The 22,839-nt window shown below is 41.8% G+C and overlaps 1 protein-coding gene across 2 annotated transcripts; it reads right to left on the bottom strand.

Moving 5' to 3' along the window:
- Positions 1–600: 600 nt before the first annotated feature.
- On the bottom strand, positions 601–19,215 carry thbs2a (thrombospondin 2a). Of its 2 annotated transcripts, XM_071897940.2 has the most exons (23): positions 19,055–19,215; positions 18,611–18,682; positions 17,698–18,251; positions 17,282–17,366; positions 14,291–14,490; positions 13,022–13,162; positions 12,845–12,938; positions 12,255–12,425; positions 11,245–11,421; positions 10,695–10,868; positions 10,354–10,481; positions 10,080–10,232; positions 8,640–8,858; positions 8,409–8,516; positions 8,147–8,306; positions 7,739–7,857; positions 7,363–7,597; positions 5,646–5,873; positions 5,229–5,500; positions 5,047–5,144; positions 4,324–4,463; positions 2,777–2,807; positions 601–2,419 (listed from the first exon to the last, which is right to left on the bottom strand). In XM_071897940.2, exons 2-23 carry the CDS (start codon positions 18,675–18,677, stop codon positions 2,416–2,418), a joined length of 3,558 nt encoding a protein of 1,185 aa, XP_071754041.1. In that variant the 5' UTR covers positions 18,678–18,682; positions 19,055–19,215; the 3' UTR covers positions 601–2,415. The 2 variants fall into 2 exon arrangements, with proteins under 2 accessions (XP_071754041.1, XP_078144721.1); XM_078288595.1 differs by lacking the exon at positions 2,777–2,807.
- Positions 19,216–22,839: the final 3,624 nt, after the last annotated feature.

The following is a 22,839-nucleotide window of genomic DNA, read 5'->3' as shown; positions in this document are numbered from 1 at the left end:
AGTCCATCCTAGAAATGTATTGGAATAACTTGATATACTTGATATACCTTTCAAAGGGCAAAATTTGAACAAATCTAGAGAGAAAATGTTATTTAAATCCTATATCTACAACCTAAATGTGAATTCTGAGTGACATGAATAGTTCAACAAATACTTGCCAATGATTCAGTTTATCGCAAATGAAACAAGAGGTGTGTAAATGTTTGTGCACAACAAAATGAAAAGTCAAAGGTTTGGTCTCACTGACATCAGTACTGAGTTCGACCTCACCATTGAGTGAATGTCATTTTGATTTTAAATTATGGATTGAAGGAAAACAAATACTTGCTATTTGCTAGTGCATGTGGACATTTTGTTTTTTGGCTGCATGACTCACTTGTAAATGGTCAATTTAATAAAGTATGTGACAATGATTTGTGTGTTACAACAAAGTGAATAGTCTTTCCTTCAGATGAGGACTTATTGAGAATCCCGTTGTTTGGAATCTGGGTGAAAATCTCATTTATTTTAATGTTTTACAAATGAAATGTGGTCAAATGTGTTAATAGTATGATAATATGATGACATACCTGGCAAACCTCATGGACATCATCAACAACATGGTGTACAAATGATTTATTTATGAAACAGGACAATCTCTTACAATAATGTTTGTAGGAAATGTATATCTAACAACACATGTATACAAAAACAATTTACATTTTGTGCATTGCAAACCCTCAACAAAATGAACAAGCTGGAAACCCAACATGGAAGAACATGAATGCTATACAGACTAACAACAATAAAGTTGTACACTGACAATTCCTTGATCCACACTATACAACCAAACCCATACACAGTCACACTTGGAGTTTTTTTTTTTTCGAAAGGCCTTCATCTGGATTCATTTTCAATGAGCAGTATAAAGAGATAGTTTACAACGTCCGTAAGTGATACACATGACGAGCATATGAATGAAAAATGTACTAAAATGTTTGTATGTATCCAATCTTAATGACTCCCTCACACACAATCACTGCCTGTTAAACCTCAGATGTTGATGTGATATGTCACTTGGTAGTCTGTGTTCACTAATTAGCACCCACACACTTCAAGCTCCAGAGAAATTCAGAGAAGTGAAAGCACCAACATTATTTGTCCTGGGAGTCAGATGTTAGGTTTTTTCACTAGCTCTCACTGTCAACAACTGCATGCAGGCAAGATTACACCCTTAATATTATCACCTTGATCTACTGTACTACTCTACAGGTGCAATTTATACACACATTAAGAAAGTGGTGATTTTTGGTGATGAGCCGTTCAGTTTGTGCACTAAAACGATCTTGTACATGTTGTACCAAAGTGAAATATGGCTTTAGGGATGATGATGCCCTGTCTAGACAGCTAACAAAATAAACACAGTGGCTTTTTCACATACACATACTACCATAATAACTCTGGCAGTAACTATCACATACATAAACACAGCATGTGCATCTCGACGCAGCCTATGTTTATCCTTCCAGAGCATTATACTATAGTTTATCTGAAAGAGGAGGCCAGATGTCTCGGACAGTTTCTCATTTGGTAAACCAACAAATCAAGTAAGTGCATGACAACACTACACATCTTGCAATACTATATGTTATCTTGATGTTTGTAATATTCAATTGTGAATTTTGTCAGTGTAAACAAATAAATAATTATTTACAATCTCTAGCAAAAAATGCAAACAAACAATTAAAAAAGCAGAGCATAAATAATTTACAAAAGAAATTATAATACAGACTTAGTATAAACATCTTTGGTACTTTACTAAAATGGCCTATTTAAATCATTCACTCAAGATCTCTATAAAAAAAAACACATTCAGGATGATAAGAATGAGTAGAAAAGGTAATGGACTTGAGACAGCTAAATTATAATGCTTTGGTTACAGTTTACTTTCTGTAAATGTAAATTCAGACTCTGTAAGTCTGAGCAGGAGCCATGAAATGTCCTGGACTTGGCACTGAGCCTCAAGCTTCTATTCCCAAATAAACACAAACTTATCAACGTTACAGAATAGCAAGAAAAAATCAATTACAAGCTGTAGAAAATAAGAAACTGTAGAAAAGCACATATGTAAGTGGTTGTACAATGAATCCCTTTAAAATGTAGACATTGGTACACTAGTTATAATTAGATAATTTGCTGAGGCTCTTTTTATTTGTCCACTCTCATCTGTTTTTATTTCCAAGGGAAATATATTTCATGTACGGTAAGGCACTCAGGAAAATTGAAAATGGCCATGGTTTCCTCTTCAATGGATGGATCAAGGCAAAACATAGAAAGTCGCATTCCCGTTGAAATGGATTTAGCAATGACATGATGTTCTGTCTGAGAGATTGTTGTCTTTTGCCCTCTGATGTTTTTCTATCCAACGTGATTCAGTTATCTGTGGAAAGATTGGGAAAAAAGCTTACCATTACTGGCACATTTATAGAATAAAAAAAGCTAGGACACTCCAGGAAATTCACTTAGTCAAGTGCCAAAGTGAAGCAACAAAAAAGATTTGCGTTGTGTGCATCAAAAAGCGTGTCTTCAGTAACATGACTGCAGTGGTGAAAAAGCAGCAATCTCATTTTCCACTGTTTAGCATTCAACAGAAGACCTGAGGTCCTTGGAGGAATACACAAGGCCTTTCACAATGCATCTGGGGCATTGTAACTAGACAAGCTGACAAGCAGAAACATAGCGTGACTTTTTCTCTTGCTTCAGCCAACAAACAACAGACAACCCTTATCATCATTACCTTGTGAACACTGTTGGAAACTCCGGTTTATCTGAGTATTGAAAAAGATGTTGAAGGTTTAAAGACCTGCCCTGCATTACCCAGAAAAGGGAAAGGGTTCTCTCCCTCACTTTCTGATCTTCGCATATGTGCGCTAATGCCATTTACACACACACACACACACACACACACACACACACACACACACACACACACACAACACGCACACACACACACACACACACACTATAGTGTTCCGAGACCAACATCCTACAGAACCAGTACCCACAATGCCTACCTATTGTCAGACCAAGACCAACAAGATCTGACCAAACCTCTAAGATTATGCCAATAATTGACATAGACTTACATATGTAGCCTACACATAGTCTTACATAGAGTCACATGCATTAGACACATGTGGCGTAGGTGTAACGTTGGCACAATGTGGCGGTCATGTGTAAATGCTGGCTGCACCACATTACATTTATTCTGTGCACGTCTGTGTGTTTACGCGTTAGAGGATGTCGCCACTTGGATATTTATCTCCTTCGAAATTGTCTGCATGCGGAAATGCTTGCCTTGGAAAAATAGCCAAACCCAGGCTCAAGAACAGAATAGTAAGATACACTCAAGAATGTGTCACCTAGCTTGCCAAGGCCCTAAGGAAAGTTTCTGATGTCCTAATTTATAATTTATTCATGGGTAAGTTAGTAGCCAATTCTAATGCTATGCAATGTGTGGTGAACAGATCCCCCAAATGGACAGAAGTGGGAATTACAAAGTGGATCCTTCTGGGCTTTTCATTGCAACTACAAATAACAACTTCTATCATCCTTGAATCATAACAACATTTTTCAGTGCAATTGCCTTTGGCTTGGGTAAAATATCCCACAGTTACAAATGAGATGAGCCTAGTTTATGTCAAATTGGGAACAAAACACCCTGACAGATGAATGAATTTGTTTTCATAGTTTCCACGGGGATCAATCAAAACAAAAATGGTTGTACATTTGGTTTAAACATAATGAGCACACTGCTGGATAGGCTGCTATAGCTGTCATGTGTCAGTTGCTTTCATATATCAAAACTGGGATCAAACTAGGACATCCACAACATTCCTGTCCTAACATAAATGTAGGTGCATGAATGCACCTTTAAGTGTAGCACAGAAGGTCCTGTCTAGGCATTGCAGGTAGTGGTTCTCTAGGATTTCGGTGGAATTTTACCTTTATACACACACACGCACACACACACACACACACACACACACACACACACACACACACACGCACACACACACACACACACGCACACACACACTATAGTGGCACACTATACACACAGACACACTCTTTCACTCTCTCTCTCTTACATACACCTCACACACAAAATCATATGCCAATTAATTTGTCTTGGTGGCTCAATAGGCTGCTCACCACCTCACCCCTCACCCCTCCCCCTCCCACACACACAAAAACACACACAAAAACACACACCTTTATTTCTCTAATAAAGCATAAAAATGATTGTTAGAAAATGTAAGTGATCAAAGGGTTACTACTAACCTCTGCACTCATACTTGAGGTCGGAGAAGAAGACCAGTTCTTGTGAGAAGACAAACAAGCCTAACCTTCCCCCGGCAAACGTCTTGTCGTAAACTGGTCCTGAGTCGGCCATGATCTGTTTCCCTTCATAGACCACGACCCTGGAAGACACATGACAAAGGTTAAGTCCTTACTGTGTGCTTATGGTGCTGCTTACTATATTGTAGATCAGCGATGGGCAACTGGCGATCCGTACACACTGACCCCCCATATAAATCCCTCACCTTTATGTGCAGTAGTAGGTGCCTGAACCTAAACCAAATTCATCAACCCTTTAGTGGTTTTATAAACTTCTTTTTTTTCAAATGAACTTAAGTGTCTCTAAGATGAACACTGGTCACTGGTGATCTTGCCTGTGTTCGTTTTTTTCTATTCTCACCTATGCATCAGTTTATAATCCTGGTAAATATATCCAATCTTTTCTGCACTGAATTGAAGGCTATGTGACAGAAAAACAGTAATACAGATGATACTGATGTTATTATGAAACCTAGTTAGGTAGCTATAATTCTGTTCATTGCAGGTTATTGCAGCATCTGTGTGGGTTTCATCTGTGATTAGCATCTTAGCATCTGTTCATACACATACAGCCTTCATAGTGATTCCATGTCTTAGTTCTTTGGCCCCCACCATTTAAGTTGCACATCGCTGAAATAGAAGAATAAAGTGGTTTTTTTTCTCTACCTGATGAAACCAGTCTTTGGTCTGTGGATGAGGTGCCACCTGTAGGCTGTGTAATCCTTCCACCCAATGTTTTTGGGGTCATGCCACAGAGTACGCACCTGTGTAAAATAATCAAAAACACGTAACATAAATACTACCGCAGCCTTTTAAACAGACCAAACAGCATTTAGACTGCAGCCTACCTGTCCCGGAGTGTTGCCCGTGTGCCACAAAGCATTTCTGAGGTTCTCTCCAGTGCCAGTGGTAGAGTTGACTACTTTGAGTGAAACGCCAGAGATGCCAAAGGCCTTGGAGGGCTTGTCCTCCCAGTAGGTCTGTGTGATCTGCTTCCACATCACTACATAAAAGCGCCCACTCGACTGGTAGCCGAACACAAAGCCCGCATAGTCATCATCTCTATCCGTGTTCACGTACATTGTGCCGCTGAAGTCCACAGCGCTGAACTCATCAAAACCTGTGGTGGTGCGAGAGAAGCGTGATGCTAAATGTCATGACACTGTTCAGCCAGGATGGTGCTTGGTATCTTATTCAGGGCTGCATGTTCAGAGGAAATTATTTTCAAATGTTGTAGAGAAAACATTCGAGTGTGTGCTACTCACCTACTGCAATGCCTGGGTCAGAGTTGGCAGTCTGAACAAGCTCTTTGCCCTGATGCCTTACGACCCAATTGGGATCGATCTGAGTGGTTCCCTTAGGATCCAAGTGGACCATCTGGAACTTCCTGAAGTCAGTGACACTGATGGCGTTGTTCTCTGGGCAAACGTCAAAGATGTCTGGGATGCTGTCGTTGTCAAAGTCATCTTTGCAGGCATCACCTCTTCCATCACCTGTTAATTACAACATCATCAATATGTATAGGTTTTTATCTTATTTGAATTAGACATGCATTATATACACCATCTTTTCTGCTTTTGTTCTAGTTTCCATAAGCCTTTGTGAAAATCTCTATGGTGGCTAATGTTACTGTCATAATATTCCCACTGCAGTGAGAGTTGAGGTGCTCCTCCAAGTTTATATTAAAATTGAATGGAAAAAATAGCAACTCCTCCCAGGAAACTAGCTTCAACGCCTTTGCCAAGTCTAGCAAGCCAAATCAGCCATCTTTTCATGCTGTGACAACTTCCACTGATACTTGTAACTATCTGAGGTCTGAAGTCTATTAGACCCAGACTGCAGGCCATGAGCGCTCAGAGGAGAGGACGCCAGTGGCTAATAAAGCCCACTGCGTGGAAGTAGCTAGCTGCTTTTTGTCGGCTCTTTGTTATTGCACAGGGGACTAAACTGATTCTATCAAATAAACACTATCTGACGAGCTGTGAAGAGTGTGAAAGCATCTGCGTCCAGGGCCTTCCCCCTTCACAGCCTGTTTCCAGTTACAGACAGCTAAACAAACTCCAGGTAACCCTGCTTAAATTGGGCACTGTGGATTAATCAAGAGCAAGTCTGTTGGAAATAAAAACTTCACAGCCTGGCGTGTGCCCTCCTGGGCTCCACAGTGAAGTCATGCATAATGACATCACCGAGGCTGACCCAGTCCTTAACTCTTTCCACAGTCGCCATATTTCACACCTGCTGTAGCACCGCTAATTGTGAACTGAGAAAGCAGCTGGTAGATGGCATACTGAACAACAATGTACAAGCAAAATGTGAACATCATTGACTGAACAGTGCAAGGGCTAAGTGCCGGGAGGCCATGAGACAGACTCTCGAACTCTCTGGTTTCTTAGAAGAAACCATCCAAGATAGTAAATATCTAGAATACTGGGCCATTATACAAGCTATAAATCAAACTACAGCTAAAGGTTATTAATTGCTAGACTGACAGGAGCTACAGTCTCAACATTCCTCTTACCAGGCCAACAGATCTTGGGGGAAAGATTTCCAACATGCCGATGCATGGAGTGTGCAGGCATGTGTGTCAGGGCATACTGTAATTTGTGAGTTTTTTATATACAAGTGGCATATCATACTTACTAGGTTAATGTTTGCATCGTAAATTACATCTGCATCAAACCTGTTCAAGCATGTGTAGGTAACGTTAACTGTATTATTAAATGCTCAAATTTATCCCCAATAGTGGTTTTAGTGCTTTTTACTTTTACTTTAATACATTTTAACACCAGTAATTTTACTTTGTTTATGTAGGTCAAATGCTTTTTGTTTTTTTTTAATTTTCTACTGGATAGACCAACAGGAAAAAGCAGAGGACAGATATGTGAAACATCAATATCCAGATTCAGGTCAAAAGCACATGGCATGCACCCAAGGCTGCTCCCCAAATGGATCTATGATTTCCTTTCAGTGTTCCATCCTCACCATCAGAGTCCAGCTGGTCTTTGTTGGGTGTTAGTCTGCAGTTGTCCTTGTCATCAGGTATACCATCATTATCATCATCATAGTCACAAGCGTCTCCTTTGCCGTCCTTGTCATGGTCAGCCTGGTTGGCGTTTGCCACATAGGGACAGTTGTCCAGGTTGTTCTGATGGCCGTCTTCATCAATGTCCTGGTTATTATCACACTGATCTCCAACCAGGTCATTGTCTAAGTCAGTCTGTTGGATACATACAGTGGTTAACAATCATGGTAAAAAATAACAGACTCTATTGCCATATGTGACACTAGTGATGTTGGTCTTTTGCTGTACCCACTATTGATTATCTAGCATTTCATGATATACACCATGTTACAGTACCTGGTCAGGGTTGTGCAGCATTGGACAATTGTCACACTGGTCACCTACTCCATCCATATCAGTGTCCTTCTGCTCGGCGTTGTACACATAGGGGCAGTTGTCACTCTCATTCAGAATTTCTGAGAAACAGAGGGGACAGTTTATCACAATTTATCATTATCATTTGCAATAAACTGCCAACAAACAACAACAAACAATAAACTGTCCTAAACTGATCTAATCTCTAGTCTCTAATCTCGATATTTCAGTTCTGTGCCAACTATTTTTTTCCTGGCTAAGATTTGCAGAATGACATTGCTCATCATGGCTGTTCTATAGCAGTCAAAGACAATGACATACAAATTGATCAGCATCAATATATATATAAAAAATTAATAAAGTGTTTCTAATTTGATGAGATTATTTTACCATCTCCATCAATGTCCACTGCACAGGCATCCCCTTCTCCATTGTTGTCAGTGTCTATCTGAGCAGGGTTGTGCTCATAGGGGCAGTTATCACAGCGGTCACCAACTTCATCCTTGTCAAAGTCAAACTGGCGAGGATTGTACAGAAGGGGACAGTTGTCCTGAGGGGAGAGGGAATGTTTGTTAGAGAATCCAGTAACATGAAGTACATCACAAGTCTGATGATGAAATGAAATGTGTGAATGTGACAAAAACTCTCATACCCTCTCATCTACGATTCCATCATTGTCATCATCCTTGTCACAAGCATCTCCTTGACCGTCTTTGTCAAAGTCTTCTTGTCCAGAGTTAGGCAGGCTGGGGCAGTTGTCCTGAAATATTAGTGAGAAATTCAACATTTTTACATGTAGCTTCCATACACTGCAATGTAGGTCATATCAAATACTTTCTGCAGACAGGTTAATGCACTTTACTGCTTGGGTGAAACTAGATACCTTCTTGCAGTGATAGGTGGCGTTGGCGCCACACACAAGGTTCTGATTGGGCCAGCCATCCAAGTCGGAGTCTTCTCCACAGATGAAGCCGTCTCCAGCGTAACCAATCCTACACTCACACTTGTACATTGGGTCACTGAAGTGACTGAGGTAGATACATTCGGCGTATTTGTGACAGTTATGGGTCTTGTCCTTGCATGGGTTCTCTGGCTCGCACACCTGGAGAAAGGAGGGCAGGTGGAATTAGGCTGAGCATATCATAACAGTAAAATCAAGGCATGATCATGTATCTTCAAAGTACTGTAAGTCTTACTTGGCATGGAGTATAATGGAAATATGAGTACCTTTGGCATTGGTGTAAGTGTGAGGCACAGTTGATTTTATGAAATCTCCACTTAATGCATCATACACCCCACTATGACCCTCCATTGCCCTTTATATTGTAGCACAGGGTATTCACAGCTGCCACGCATTAAGAAAGGATGAACTTAACTCCAGTTTGGATGCCACTCCATGAGCTCATGGAGAACAAAGTGACAGCATGAAGAGGCCTTTGATCGAAACTGTGAAATGGAGCCCATAAGTGCCAGCTATGAGACAATTCCCCTTTTCCCAAATCAATTTGTAAAACTGGGGCATCGAACCAAAGCCAAGCAGCTGCAGAGGCCAAAGAGTGGCAAAGTGGTCCACAAGGGATGTTATGCAAGTGCTGGTCAGAGTGGCATGGCAAACGCTTCAACTTTCCAAGGACTCCATGAATTCAGCGATCGCAAGAGAGCAGAGAGCCGTGTGCCCCAATCAAGTGGTTAATATCCTGACACATCGTATTAACAAGTGATACGCTTAACATTCAGTAGTCGTGACAGGAGTGGAAACACTGAGCTGTTTTAAAAGTCTACTGGGGAGAGCCAAAGTTTAAAAAATTTCTATTTGCATCAGTGTATTGAAACACACAGGATAGCACTGATCTATTCAACATATCTACAGTAAAAAATAACGAGAAACTGTCTTGCCTCTGATCTTACTATGAAAATAGCAGAGAGATATGTCACGTGTTTGTTGTTAAGAGTTGCCCAACTCTCCTCCCTCTCCCTCCCCTCTGTGATACTGGGTCAAGGTGGGTCACATTCATATATGGTGGCCGAGGGCCTTCCCTCTAGCACTGTGCAAACACTCACGCTCCAAAAATTAGGTCAGTAAATCACTTGGGCTGTAGCTTCCATCATTCATAAATTTGGATCTGACATGCAAAAATCCACACTTATTTTTAACTGCCTTTTCAAATATGCCTGGAGCTAAAGGCTCACATTGTATGCTTTCATTTACCACACTTCATTTTCCTTCTTTATGTTTCTCTTAACAGTCCAAGAACTACTGTGTTTGAATGGCTGCCAATCAATCATCCAATACTGGCATTGATTGAGAGTAACGGTAGCTCACCTGCTTGTTCTTCTTGGCAGCCTCCACCCCCATACCAAATGGCTGGGTGCCCTTGTAACGCTTTGGACAGGGCAGACAGTGGAAACCTGGATCGGTGTTGACACAGCGCTGCACTCCACTCACTTTGTAGCAAACATCAGACACCATGTCACACTAGGGTGGAAAGAAAAGCATCAGCACATGTAAATGAGTAATAATATAAATGAGGTATTAATTAAATGTCTGGTTTATGCACACAAGAAAAGCAGGAATGTTTTTTTTTTCATCTATTTACCTCATTGATATCTTCACAGTGGGTGCCGTTTCCACGGAAACCAGCAGGGCATGGTCCACATTCCCAGGATCCATCTGGAGAACTGTTGCAGTCCACTCCACCAAAGCATGGATTAGACAGACAGCCATCTGTACAGAATTTAGACACCATTAATGAGTAAAACAAAAGGAAATGGATTTACACATTGCCAGGAAATATCTATAGTTTTTCATCTTCACTTGTTGCCTCAAGGGTAAATTCCCACCAGCTGGAATATACTGCACATGTATTGCCAAACAATCCAGCAAAAATCTGTAATAAGTTTTAAGTAAAAAAGTAGATGTGGAGTGATTGGTGCTCACCAATAGGACAGTCGTTTTTGCTACAGCTGTCACTGTCGTTAGCCTCCCCGAGACACTTCTTGCCACCATGCTGTGGTTGAGGGCTGTTGCACACACGAGTTCGACTTTTGACGCCCCCTCCGCAGGTTGCTGAACAGGTTGCCCATGGAGACCAAGGACCCCAACCACCATCAACTGCAAAGTTACATCAAGGAGGGAGATATTAGTTTATTAGATCTGAATTCCAATAAGTTAGTACATTTTTAACATCATGCTTTCTATTCCATCGATATTCCAGCTGTTTGTATCTAAACCACAGTATGTGAACACTCAAAGTCCCAATTCTGAAGCAGCCAGAGAGTCAGAAGCCTGGAACCTAATACTACAAGGGAAAACATACTGAGCTGATTTGGGTCAACATTTCCTGAGAGCCAGACAGCAGGCCAGTGCAAAACACATGGGAATGTTGCCTCAGGTGAGCCATGAGGCACGAGCAAATCTGGTTGTTCAAGACGGACACTGCTGCAATGGATTTTGCTTCTGAGTGTTCCCTCTGGGCTGTCGTACTCACTGGGACAGGGCTTGGCGTCGCAGCGCTGCGTCTCTCTGCCGCTACCGTCGCAGTCTTTGCCCCCCAGCTGCGGCACAGGGGCGTTGCAGTGGCGTATCCTGGTGATCTGGCCCTCTCCGCAGGTCACCGAGCAGGACGACCACGGTGACCACAAGCTCCACCCTCCGTCCTGGCGAACTGGGCATCAAACATCAAACACGTCAGCCAGAGATCACCAAAACACAGCTGTTACGTATTATCCTCTAGATTTTCGTTCAAACAAATAGTAAAAGGCATGTATATTCTGCAAATGTGCCACCACATTCTCTCTGAGTAAACATTGTGTGATATTGGAGAGGAATGGCTCAATTTCAAAGATGTTCTAAGATGCTCGCTCCAGTATTTATGTCATCGTGGGTAAACTATCCCCCAGTGGTTAAACTGTTTCAGCCCGTCACCCAGATCCAGAGTAATGCTAGCTGCAGGCACTAACACACGTTAAGCCAGCAATTCATCAAACACCAATTAATTAATTTCAGCATTAAGTAGAAATCTAGCAAAAAGGCACACCACCTCGAATAAATCTAATAATCAAATTGTGAGTCATTGCACAGTGGAACACCCTTTCAGCCAATGATTTATTGGGAATTAACTTGGGCACGCCCTGCAACCCAACCATACAGTCCAACCCGCCTCTGATCCAGCCTCACTCAGATGGATCCATTTTCAGCAGATTTACGAGGGAGAGAACTCAGTCTGAGGCGCTTTGGAAGATATAATTTTTCATTGAACTCCACCCTACACAACTGTACTTTTCAACATTTCTGCCAAGTTCCTCCAGCCCATATGTCAGCGTAACAGTACTTGTCTTATATCACCATTATTGTGCAGCTGTGGTAATGGCATACATACTCTTTGATATTGATTTATCACAGTGGTGACACCAAGAACCCTGGGTGGAGACTTCTGTATGTTATATATTTAAATGAACAGTGAGTGACTGGAGGCCAACTATTTGAAAATGTTCTCACCACGGCTGTCGCATTTGCCCAGGCTGCACTTGCGGGTCTGGATGGAGGGTCCGGTGCAGGGGTTACTGGTGGCGTCACATGACCTGCCCCTCTGTTGAGTACCTGTCCCGCAGGTGACTGTGCACTCTGTCCACTCTGACCAGGGGGACCAGCCATCCTCACTGTCTTTAGCTGGGGAAAAACACCAGAGATTTTGTTGCTTTTTGTGCATTAGAAACACTCTACATATCCCCTCATTGTTCAAATAGAAAAAAAAAAAAGGTTGACGGAAAAAGGCAATGACCACACTGTTTTTTATTTCAGACTGTTTTTCACATGACATAATCTTAGAAGCCCACAGTAGCCATTTTGAGTGTGGTTCATTTTGACCAATAAATATGTGGTTGCCTCACAAAGACAAACAGGCTACAACAGTGCTGTATTATTAAAACTTAATATGCATGGAATATTGTTTTTCCGGCATAATGCACCATGAATTTAAAATGTCATCCGTGCATGAAACTGAGATGTATGTGTGTGTGTGTGTGTGTGTGTGTGTTTATAAACTGTGTTCATTGGCTAGAAGAAGGTAATGTCTTTTAACTACTTACGCATACACACGGGGCAACACTCGCCATCGATAAAGGAGGGGCTGGCACAGGCCACTGGGGGGCACGTAATTTGGTGACACACAATCTTGGACTCCTGCCATCGATAAATAGCAATTGTATCAGTGTCAAAAATATCTGTACTAGTTCTTTACATATGTCCATATTGCTTGGCATTACCTGGCAGGTACATTTGGTGCAGCTGTCTACAACCCAGTCTTCCTTATCCTCAAACAGACGGCCATCCTGCCAGCACATGTTTTTCTCCTTAGAGTCCTTCATCCTCCCAAGGGCCTCCTTCATGGCTGTGTTCTCCTCTGTCTGAAGATACGGCAACAGATAGATTTGCAGTCAAAAAGGAAATCAGTCAAAAAGTAGGAAGACCTAGACTTATGATAAAGGTACAGTGCATTCCATCAGGGAGGAAAGCTGCAGGTTCAGTAACTTACACCTGCCAACACCCTGAATCCTTTGGGGGAGGCACACGTGAGGCTATTGCTCATCACTGCAAATGGCAAATACTGAAGTCCTATTCCCAAGTTTGTGCTGTATTTTTTTATATCGCTAATGTTTCTGGAAAAACAGCCCATTCAAAAGTGTTGCTCAGTTTGCAGATTGTAACCTCCGACCCGATTGGAGACTAGGGGATCTCTGGATAGGCTTCTGAACATTTGGGAACTGTCAGTCGATAAATTACTGCCAAAGTTTTGGTGTGTGTGTGTGTGTGTGTGTGTGTGTGTGTGTGTGTGCATGTGTGTGTATGTGTGTGCGTGTGCGTGTGTGTGTGTGTCTCTGCATGCGTCTTTCAGTTGGAGGAGGCAGGCAACAGTGTGCAGCAGTAGAATCTGAGACACCACTTGGTCTGGAAGAGCCTCAGGGACCCTTCTCATCCCAGCCGTTTTTTCCCAAGGTTCATGCCCAGACTCTCTTATTGCTGGGAGGCTCCCAGAGGAAGCACATGGGCTGTTTAAACACAGCCAGACATTAGACTGGACCCAATCGCAGCCAGGGGAACACTTCCTATATCCACATGTAACATGTCATAAAATCTGTCTGCCTCGCGCTGCCACAGATCTAGCATGAGTTAAACGGGTTCAGGCATCGCCGGCGACTCTATAAACAGCCCCGCAGCTACTTACTGTTTGCTTTTAAACCAATGTAGGTTACCTAGTAACCTCATTCAGGCTTCTTACCCACTGGCTGCTGCAATGAGGATTGTATCATATTACTTCTCAAGAACGCAAACCAGTATATTTTTCTAGTATATTTTCCCTCATTTTCCCTCCTTTAAAGATATTTTGGGGATTCAATATTCATTTAAATTGCCCTGTAACATACAGGGAAACAGGCAGTAGCTTGTCTAAAGCAAACACAAGTAACGATTAGCTTAATTTATGTATGAGAGAATCAGTGAAAGAGGTTAAGACATTTCTTACATTTGCTACTTACCACTTTTTGCAAGCCATCAATAAGGTTACTGACGACAACACGCAGGCCATTGAGCTCCTGAAACATGGTGCTGAGTTCCTCGCAGGAGCGTTCACACATATCTGCCCCCGTCTCGTCCGTCTTCTGACCTATGAAGTTCGTAGTGATGGAGGGACTCACATCCACTATTTCTGTGCTCTCGCTCACGGTATTAGCATCGTCTGGAAGGGCAACAAAGGAGACATCAGGGTGAATGAGCGAGCGGGCAAATGAATGAGCAACATAGACGATGACTGGTGATGGAAAACACATTTGAGAGGTATGGTGATTGAAACACAAGGACTCTGATCGTGGAACTGAGTGATTTCCTGTTTTCCTGTCTTGCTAAAAGAGCACAACAATGTGGTGATTACCATGTTTATTATGTTCCCAAAAACAGATGTTCAGTGAGCAGTATTTGATTTGAAAAGTGTATCTGTTTGAGATGGGGACGGTAAATCTTTCCACTAGGGATGAGATAGGGGGGTGACATTAGGGAGCTCAACGTAGAAATCTGGGTGCTCCTTGACGTGATGAGAAAACCACACCATTGTCATAAATCTCCATGACCTTTGAGATGAGTGGACACTTCTAATATGTACTTAACAGGCTAGGGTGACCACACAGATGGATTTACAAGGAGCCAGTGAAGCTGATTCATGGCCTTGTCCTTTCAGCAGATCATACTATGGTTCTCTGGTGGATCTAGCGTGTGATGTTTGTCGTATAAACACAGCAGGCTGGCAGACTCCGGCACGCTGCATCAGCTTCTCACCAGTGGACTCCTCTGTCTCCTCAGAGAAGGTTTATTGTCACGTCCGATGCCAAGCACAAGGGCAGGGATACGCACTGAGATAGCATTTTCTAGACGTCAACACAGTAGAATCCCAAAGGGTTTAAAAAGCCCTTGGGTATCCAGCTGGGTTAATGGTCACAGTACTTATCACTCCTCATTAACTGTGAGGGTTTTACTCTGCATACATTTATCCTTTAGTCTCACCCTACGGTGCAGAATTGGAGAGGAAAATGTCAGTCTTATCAGGTCGTCTCCCCCTATAGGGTTGTTTGAAGGACTTTGTCAGGCTAAAAGTTCCCTAAATCTTCTGTTCACAATCTGCAAATGTAGAGTAGGAAGTCCAGTCGAACAAACTAGCCCGGTGTAATGTGTCTGCCAGCTGTGCTCTTTGAACAATATGGGCAAACATCCCACCCATAAAACAGGACAGGGCATCCCATGTAGGACTGACTGCACGTTTGGGCCAAGTTCATAACTTCCACGTATGCTTTCCACTATATTCCCTCATTTTACCCCATTCTGTCTCAAACCACTGAACTGCAGTTATGAACTTGCATGATTATATGATGGAGCAAAGATACACACAACTATATTTCCATACTGATTTGAGGGCCCAGAGTCCAGAGCTCACAATAGGGGGGATGTTTACAAAGGAAGGGAATGATCATTCAGCCAAGACCAGGCACATATCTGCAACTGGTTTTGAGTTACCTATGCAAATTGGTGTAGATTAATAGGTGACCAGGGACACTAAATCAAGAAGTCATTCTAACGCTGCATTGCCCAATGATGTCCCACTGTAGCCAAGGCTGTGTTTTCTTTCCTTTCCAGTCTGGTGGACTCATTCAAATCTCAAGACGGCCTCACGCTGTGTGCATGTGGATGCGTGCGTGCTTGTCTGTTAAAAGTATTTACACATTCTTTTCTCCTTGATAGGCATTCCCTATTTTTCAAAGCAGATAGGGGGAAAAAATAGAAGAGCAAAATCTAGGGTACTTTTAATGTGACTCATTAATGTCCAACATGACAGCTTTTATGAGTGTGGCTTGTGTGAGTTTATGAGTGACTTTTGGCATTAGAATTGCTACCAGTGCAGAACCTTGGCTGGTACCAGCATGTAGACAATTTCCAGGCCTTGGTGACATTTGTTAAACATATAAACTCATTCAGCTGGAATTCAAACCTGCTTGTGGCAACAGAAATACAACAACTGCTCTCTCTCATGCGCGCACACACACACACACACACACACACACACACACAAACACACACCTCATATGGATTTGCTTTGTCACAGTCCACCGAAACCATGGTTCCAGCGACCAGGAACACTGGTTCCAGATCTGGTAACTTCTAGCTGGGTTGTAAAGGATGATAGTCTAGATCTTTACTTAGATATCTGTATCTTCTCAGCCACAGCCCCTCTGCGTGTGAGCCTGCTGAGGGCCACAAGGTACTATTCCCCATGCAAACAAAGCTTCAGCTGAGAAAAGCAACCCAATCTGCCAATTCATGACTTCACTGTGTGTGTGTGTGTGTGTGTGTGTGTGTGTGTGTGTGTGTGCAGCTGGAAGTGGAAGCTCCCTGCTCTGCACCACAGCATTTACTCTCTCTTTTCTATTTTCTTTCCCAGGGCATTACCCTGAGTCCACTGCCAATGGAAATAAATGTAAGCATCTGTATCTCCTTTTGTTCACCACGCACACTGGTTGACCTCAAGCCACTGCATCGACACTGCTGTTTCCGTAAACATGATGTAATGCTGTGAGATCCTGCCACATATCAAATCTGCAAGCTTTTTGACCCACTTAAAGAAAGACCAAAGTGCTATATTCATACAATGGAAGTATGCGAAGCAGTTTGGTCTGGAAACTTGCTGCGGTTTATATTTAACAAAACACAGACACCATGCTTAAAAACCTTGCATGTGAAGCTGTTTCCCAATCACATCGGCATGGTAAAGGGCTTGAAATGGAGTCAAAGGAGATTGCAAGTTAAACTATCTTGGATCATTTTCTAGGCCGTGTAAATCATACAAATACGCAAATGGTAACCACTGATAGAGTAGCAGTATGGCAGGCTCTCCTCCTTTCTGCAACTTTGAGGACTTTCTACCAACCCATACTGGAAGAATGCTGATGCAGACACCTCATCGATCCAAAAAAAGTCCCTCTTACCTGGCTTGGTGACCTCGCAGTCTCTGCTCTGGAGGACGTCTTCCACTGGGGTGTCGAAGATGAAATGCACATTCTGCAGCAGACCCTGTTTGGTGATAAGAGACTTGTGTATGGGACTGTGTAACAGTTTCTATTATGTTTTGGCTAATTTGGCACCTCGGAGAGAGGACATGTTAGTCTCTATAGCTGGAAGCCTGTGGTTTAAAATATGCTTTTATTATAGGCTTAGGTAAAACCACAGACGTTTCCTGCAACTTATGAGAGGTAACAGACATGTCTGACCCAGCACAACTGGAAAAGACCACACAAAGGATGATTGGCCACTAAAGTTCACGGATCTTGTGAAATTCTGTTCTACGGAAATAGCCGTGGAGAATAAGACTTCCCCTATCAAAAAGGCACAGGCTCTCTCTTACCCTGAAGTGGTTCTCCCGGATGGATCCCTTCGCAACGAACATGCGGCTTCCCTCGGACTGCAGGTGCTCATAGAAAGGCTCGTCCAGGATGAAGCTATCGATCAGGCTGCAGCCCACAAACAGGTTTGCATTTTCCCCGTGAATGTGAAGTGTGATATTCTTCCACTGCGAGTCAGACAAGTCCACATCCTCGAACGAAACCACATTCTGGGAGCCGTCCACCCAGTATACCAGGTCCAGAGTGTTGGCCCGTCCGTCAGACACAATCTCAAACTGCCGCCGGCCATCAAGGCCCTCCAAACCAATCAGGGTGCCCCGTGAGGCGCGGTCCTGACGCATGCTGGCCACAAACACAAAGCCCTCATTGTTCTGGATCTGTCGCAGTATTTGTTTTAGTATGGGGGCGCTCACTGAGGGCAGCTGGTCAAAGCGGATGAAGCGGTAAGCAGGGGCATCAGAGTTTGGGCCCCGGAACTGCTTGGCTCCCAGAGTCTTGCGTGTGATGTGGCTGATTTCAAACAAGTCAAATGATGTCTCGTCCTCCTGCTCACCATCTTTAAGACAGACAGGAGGAAGCAAAGAGGAAAACAAAGGCAGGAAATTACTTTATGCAAAAAGAATATGAGTTCATGAGCAATTTCGATGATGCTTATAATCAATGAACTTGTAAATAATTCACTTCATTGGAAAAGGTTGATATTGGACAAAATTGACTGGATGCCAATGAATAGTAGCTAATAATAATAATAATGAATAAATAAATAAATAAATATTAATTATATACATTACATTATTAGATTATAGTACATTATTATTATTATTAATACGTATTAATAATATTAGCAGTGTTGATATAATTATTAATAATAATTAATATTCATCATCATAGTCATTAACAGGTTAGTTTACTTACCTTGAGGTAATGCGTGGAGGAAATTAAATAATAAGGGCAGCAAGTAGAGACTTCTCCTGAGTATCATATCTCCTTGAAAACACAATAGAGATGGTTGTTATGCAGCGGCTGCAGCTTTGTGTCATTATTGCCTGTTTTCGACGTCATTGGACCATTTCAAATGTTAACATTGCACTTGAGCTTCTCAGTCACCCAACGGATGAAGCGCAGCAGTTTTGGAATGTAACTTAGAGGGAAATAATGAATATACAATAGGGGATAAAAGAAAAATGGAACAAAGTACGATACGGTAACTATAAAGTCACTGTTGAGTACCACAGACACACTCCACATTACTATAGGAATACTATACTGATTTTTTGTTAGGGAAAGTCTTTCAGTGCGTTACAGGCAGATGAATTGCCTAGACATTTAAAATGTGCGGAAGTCATCCATCCAACTTACCTGACAATAATGCAGTTTCTATTCAGTCAGATATCCGACAACAAAGAAAATAAGCCGAGGAAAACGGGGAAAAAAAATACAAATGATTTCAACAAATATCAAGTGAATGAGAAATGGTATCTCCTGGAACCCGGTGCGTAAAAAAAGTAAAGTCCACTTTGGTTCACTACATCCACAGACTGAGGGACTTGAGGCTCAACAGTGGCTGAGGCGCCGAGCTCCCTCCTCTTATATAGAGGCTGCAGAGAGCCTGTCAATCAAGATTTTAGGTATGAGCTGTTTGGGGTCAGTTGTTAGAGACCGAGTTACATAATTACCTTCCGATGGCGTCATTTTCTTATCCCGTCTCACTCCGAGGCTACTATCGGTGATTCGTGACCCCTCCCTCACTCTGATGCCCACTCATTCCTACCTAAACCTCCCTTATATCAAACCACTTCTCTGGTCACTTTCAGTGGGGAAGGGTCATAGATGGAGTTTACTGTGGAGTGACAAAAATAGTGCTAATGAAACCAAAACCACAGAAAATAATGTGGCTGAAATAATCTACAGTCAGTCCTTAGATGCACTGCCATAATTTGTCCAAGTAAACATAACAATAAGGCTGTTGCCATACAGTTTATAACAGTGTAACATAATATTTAACAAAATGTCAGCTTGGAATTATAAGCTTCTATCTGTTTTTAAATATTAAGTATAAAGATTTAACATGGAAAAAATGTGTTTCTATCTTTTTAAATATTTAACCCCAAAAGACTCTTTTAAAAAAACAACACCACAGAAGCATAAAGCACCCATTCGAAGATCGTTAATATGTGGATAACTACATTTTGATTTAAAAAAAAAAGTCAGATAGAGCCTTATAATCCCAAGGTTATGAAATAACAAAAGCCATCAATAAGAACAAAAAAGACAGGAATATCTCAAAATGAGAATCCCAGCTATGTCTGCTATGTAAGAAAAAAAAGGACATGAAAATGACCTCTAATACAATAGATAGTTTGGATGCTTCCGCCTTGCTGGCAGGCAGGGTCTTGTGTCTGGAGAGCATCAGGTTTTGCCAAGGCTTCCCTCTATGGTGTCAAAAAAGAAAAGCTGATACAATGCCTCATTCTTAGAGGCTGGTTGAGGGATTGTAGGAATGGACATGGGCAGGCCGTTGTGTACCAATAGCATTCTTCTTAGAGATGGTTTGCGTCATTAGGAAATGTGTATCCCATTTGGAAGGGGGGAAAAAAAAGAGGGTGAAGGACAGACAGTTTCTTACCAAATGTGGCAATAGCTTCTCAACAACAAAGATGCACCTTCCTGACAGAAACTGGAGAGAGACATGAGCGGCTAGTTAGACACACAGCGATATAACGGTGCTGAGAGACGATAAAAGCATTCTGCGGTGACCAGAGATCATCAGATTAAAACTGTCAGGGGTGGAAAGAGTTTTGAAATGCTCCACTGACTCACACACACAGAAAAAGTGGTACCACTTGCACTACCAGAATCAGATGGGTTGTAATCAGCCCAAGGTTTGGGTATGTTCCTTTTAAACTCATACAAAAGCTCAAAGCTGTAATGTCACTTGTAGGAGATAAAGTCCACAGTGGCTGTTTTACTGTAAATGCCGGATCTGATTGTATACCCACTAGCTGTTTATATAAAAATTAAACTCAGGTAAACTTAAAAATCGCTCAAGTAAAATACTTTTAAATACATTCTAAAAAGTTGTAATGCTACCTCTAAAATATATATCTCATTTTATCTACTTAGACAAAGGTAAAAAATAGCAAAGAGGTGGTAGTCACCCAAAGAACAGAAAATAGAGGTCAACACCATGAACACCATGCATGAATGAAGACCAAATTGTGCCATAAATAAAGAGTTGAGGACAAATTGGTCTACTGCTAGTGGCCTGATCAAGACAGAGAATGTGCTGAGTTCAGGTTTCCATCTTTTTTTCTTACGTTATTTATTTTGGAGAAGAAGAGAAAAAAACCTCTTTGGATAATGTGGACCACACCATGAGCCCACTGCTTACCTAGAATGGAGCAGAGAGCCACACATACACGTGGACTCCTCTGCTCATTTTTGAAAACAGCAGAGATCTGGAGGAGCCATGAAATGAGGGGTGATGGATGTCAGTTAGGTTGATAAACAACTTACTTTCCAGCTCTCTTCTCCAAACTGTGACTTCATCGTGGAGGTTTATGTGTTTTTAACAAAAAAATGAGCCAGTGTGACTCAAGAGCACAATTCAAAAAGGAAATCTGGCACCTGAAATGTTTAAACTACAGTGAACTGGAGAGAGTGACACATGTAACATGCAAATCATGTGCCCTCCATATTATGAAATAGCCTTATGAGGCCTAAACAATGAAAACAGATGAGGTTGAGTTGAATTGTCTTTTTTGTAAAGATTTTCTTCAAATTGCCCCTTTATGTTGACCATGCCAACAGTTGAGTAATGCCAATGAAACAGAATGGCTGGCATTGTAAAATATCTCTTCTGGTTACCACATTTAATATGCATTTACTGTACACTCTACAGTAGTGAATGGTATTACTTTGGCCATGGTTATTACCAGAGCTTGAAATTAATTTTAATAGCCCACTAGCCAATGTGACTAGTGGATTTCAGAAGTACCATTAAGAATTTTCACTAGCCAGAGCATTTTTTCTCAAAATACGGTCAAAGGATTGGACAATGAATGCATTCATCATCTGTATTAGTAATGATAACATTGATTACACAACATGGATAACAATGGATTTATTTGGATGTATTACTTGTATTATTCAAATTAGAAATTTTATAACCAAGCATGTGATTAATGGAGTGAATATACAATAAGAGTGGGAAATAAACTCTGTGTGTGTGTGTGTGTGTGTGTGTGTGTGTGTGTGTGTGTAGCCATACTCTGGAGGTGGATGTTAGCAGCATTGTAATCTTTAATAGCCTCCAATTTGGCACTGATCATCCCAGAAGCACAGTAATGTTTTAGATTTCTCCACAGCGTATAACTGGCAGTCTGGACAAAACATTACGCTGTTTTCTTCGACGAACACAAGCCAGTCAAAGACCCTCAACCCCCCCGCCCTCACTGCCACTGACAGCTTCATTTGTTTTGTCTCCTCCCTCTCTTTCAACACTACTGTTTCTGTCTCAGTTTCCTGTATTGTTGTTATTTTTGTGCCAACAATGTAGGGGCATATTCCAGCTTATTTTTGTTTTACAAAAGTTATAAGTTATCTTTCCAGCTTGCCCCTTCATTTGACCTGATGACACAGCTTGCTGTTTACAGCTGATGTTGGAGCCACATCACAGCACCCACCAATCAAAGCTTCCGTATTGTAGAAGCTGTGTGTGCAGAAACTAGATCAGAGAACCTCATCGCAAAAGTGACTGGCAGAATTAACAGAGTTACTGTATGCACCAATACCAGTTTTGACACATTTCATGAAAAGCATCTTCTCAGTCACGTCATTTTTGAATGCTTCATTTTTCTCATGTTCCTGCATTATGTTTAGAAATGACAACATGATAACATTTACTGAACAGCCGCTGAGTTAGCCATCTAGTTTCATCTGAACTTCCTTGTTAAAAACTGGCCAGTGTTTATTTAGAATAACGTCCTTGCGACATGGTCATATTTCCCTTCTTATTGAGATGGATTGTTATGGGTAGTAATTTACAACAATGTTTGAGTCATTCGACAGGCTCTTTTTACAGAGCAGCGCTCCATGAATTGTTCTCATAGGTTTTGTGAGGCTATTGAGAAGTCAACAGGGGA

This window comes from Centroberyx gerrardi, chromosome 15 (genome assembly GCF_048128805.1).
Source record: "Centroberyx gerrardi isolate f3 chromosome 15, fCenGer3.hap1.cur.20231027, whole genome shotgun sequence".
NCBI classification, from domain to species: Eukaryota; Metazoa; Chordata; class Actinopteri; order Beryciformes; family Berycidae; genus Centroberyx; species Centroberyx gerrardi.
The sequence above is the reverse complement of the archived record's forward strand: the minus strand, read 5'-3'. Positions and strand labels throughout refer to the sequence as shown.

Coding starts and splice junctions, on each gene's coding strand:
- thbs2a (XM_071897940.2), bottom strand. CDS start 18,677: ATGATACTCAGGAGAAGTCTCTACTTGCTGCCCTTATTATTTAATTTC. Junction 10,233..10,353: donor ACTGTGAAGATATCAATGAG/GTAAATAGATGA, acceptor TTTCCACCCTAG/TGTGACATGGTGTCTGATGT. Junction 7,598..7,738: donor TGCTGCACAACCCTGACCAG/GTACTGTAACAT, acceptor TGTATCCAACAG/ACTGACTTAGACAATGACCT.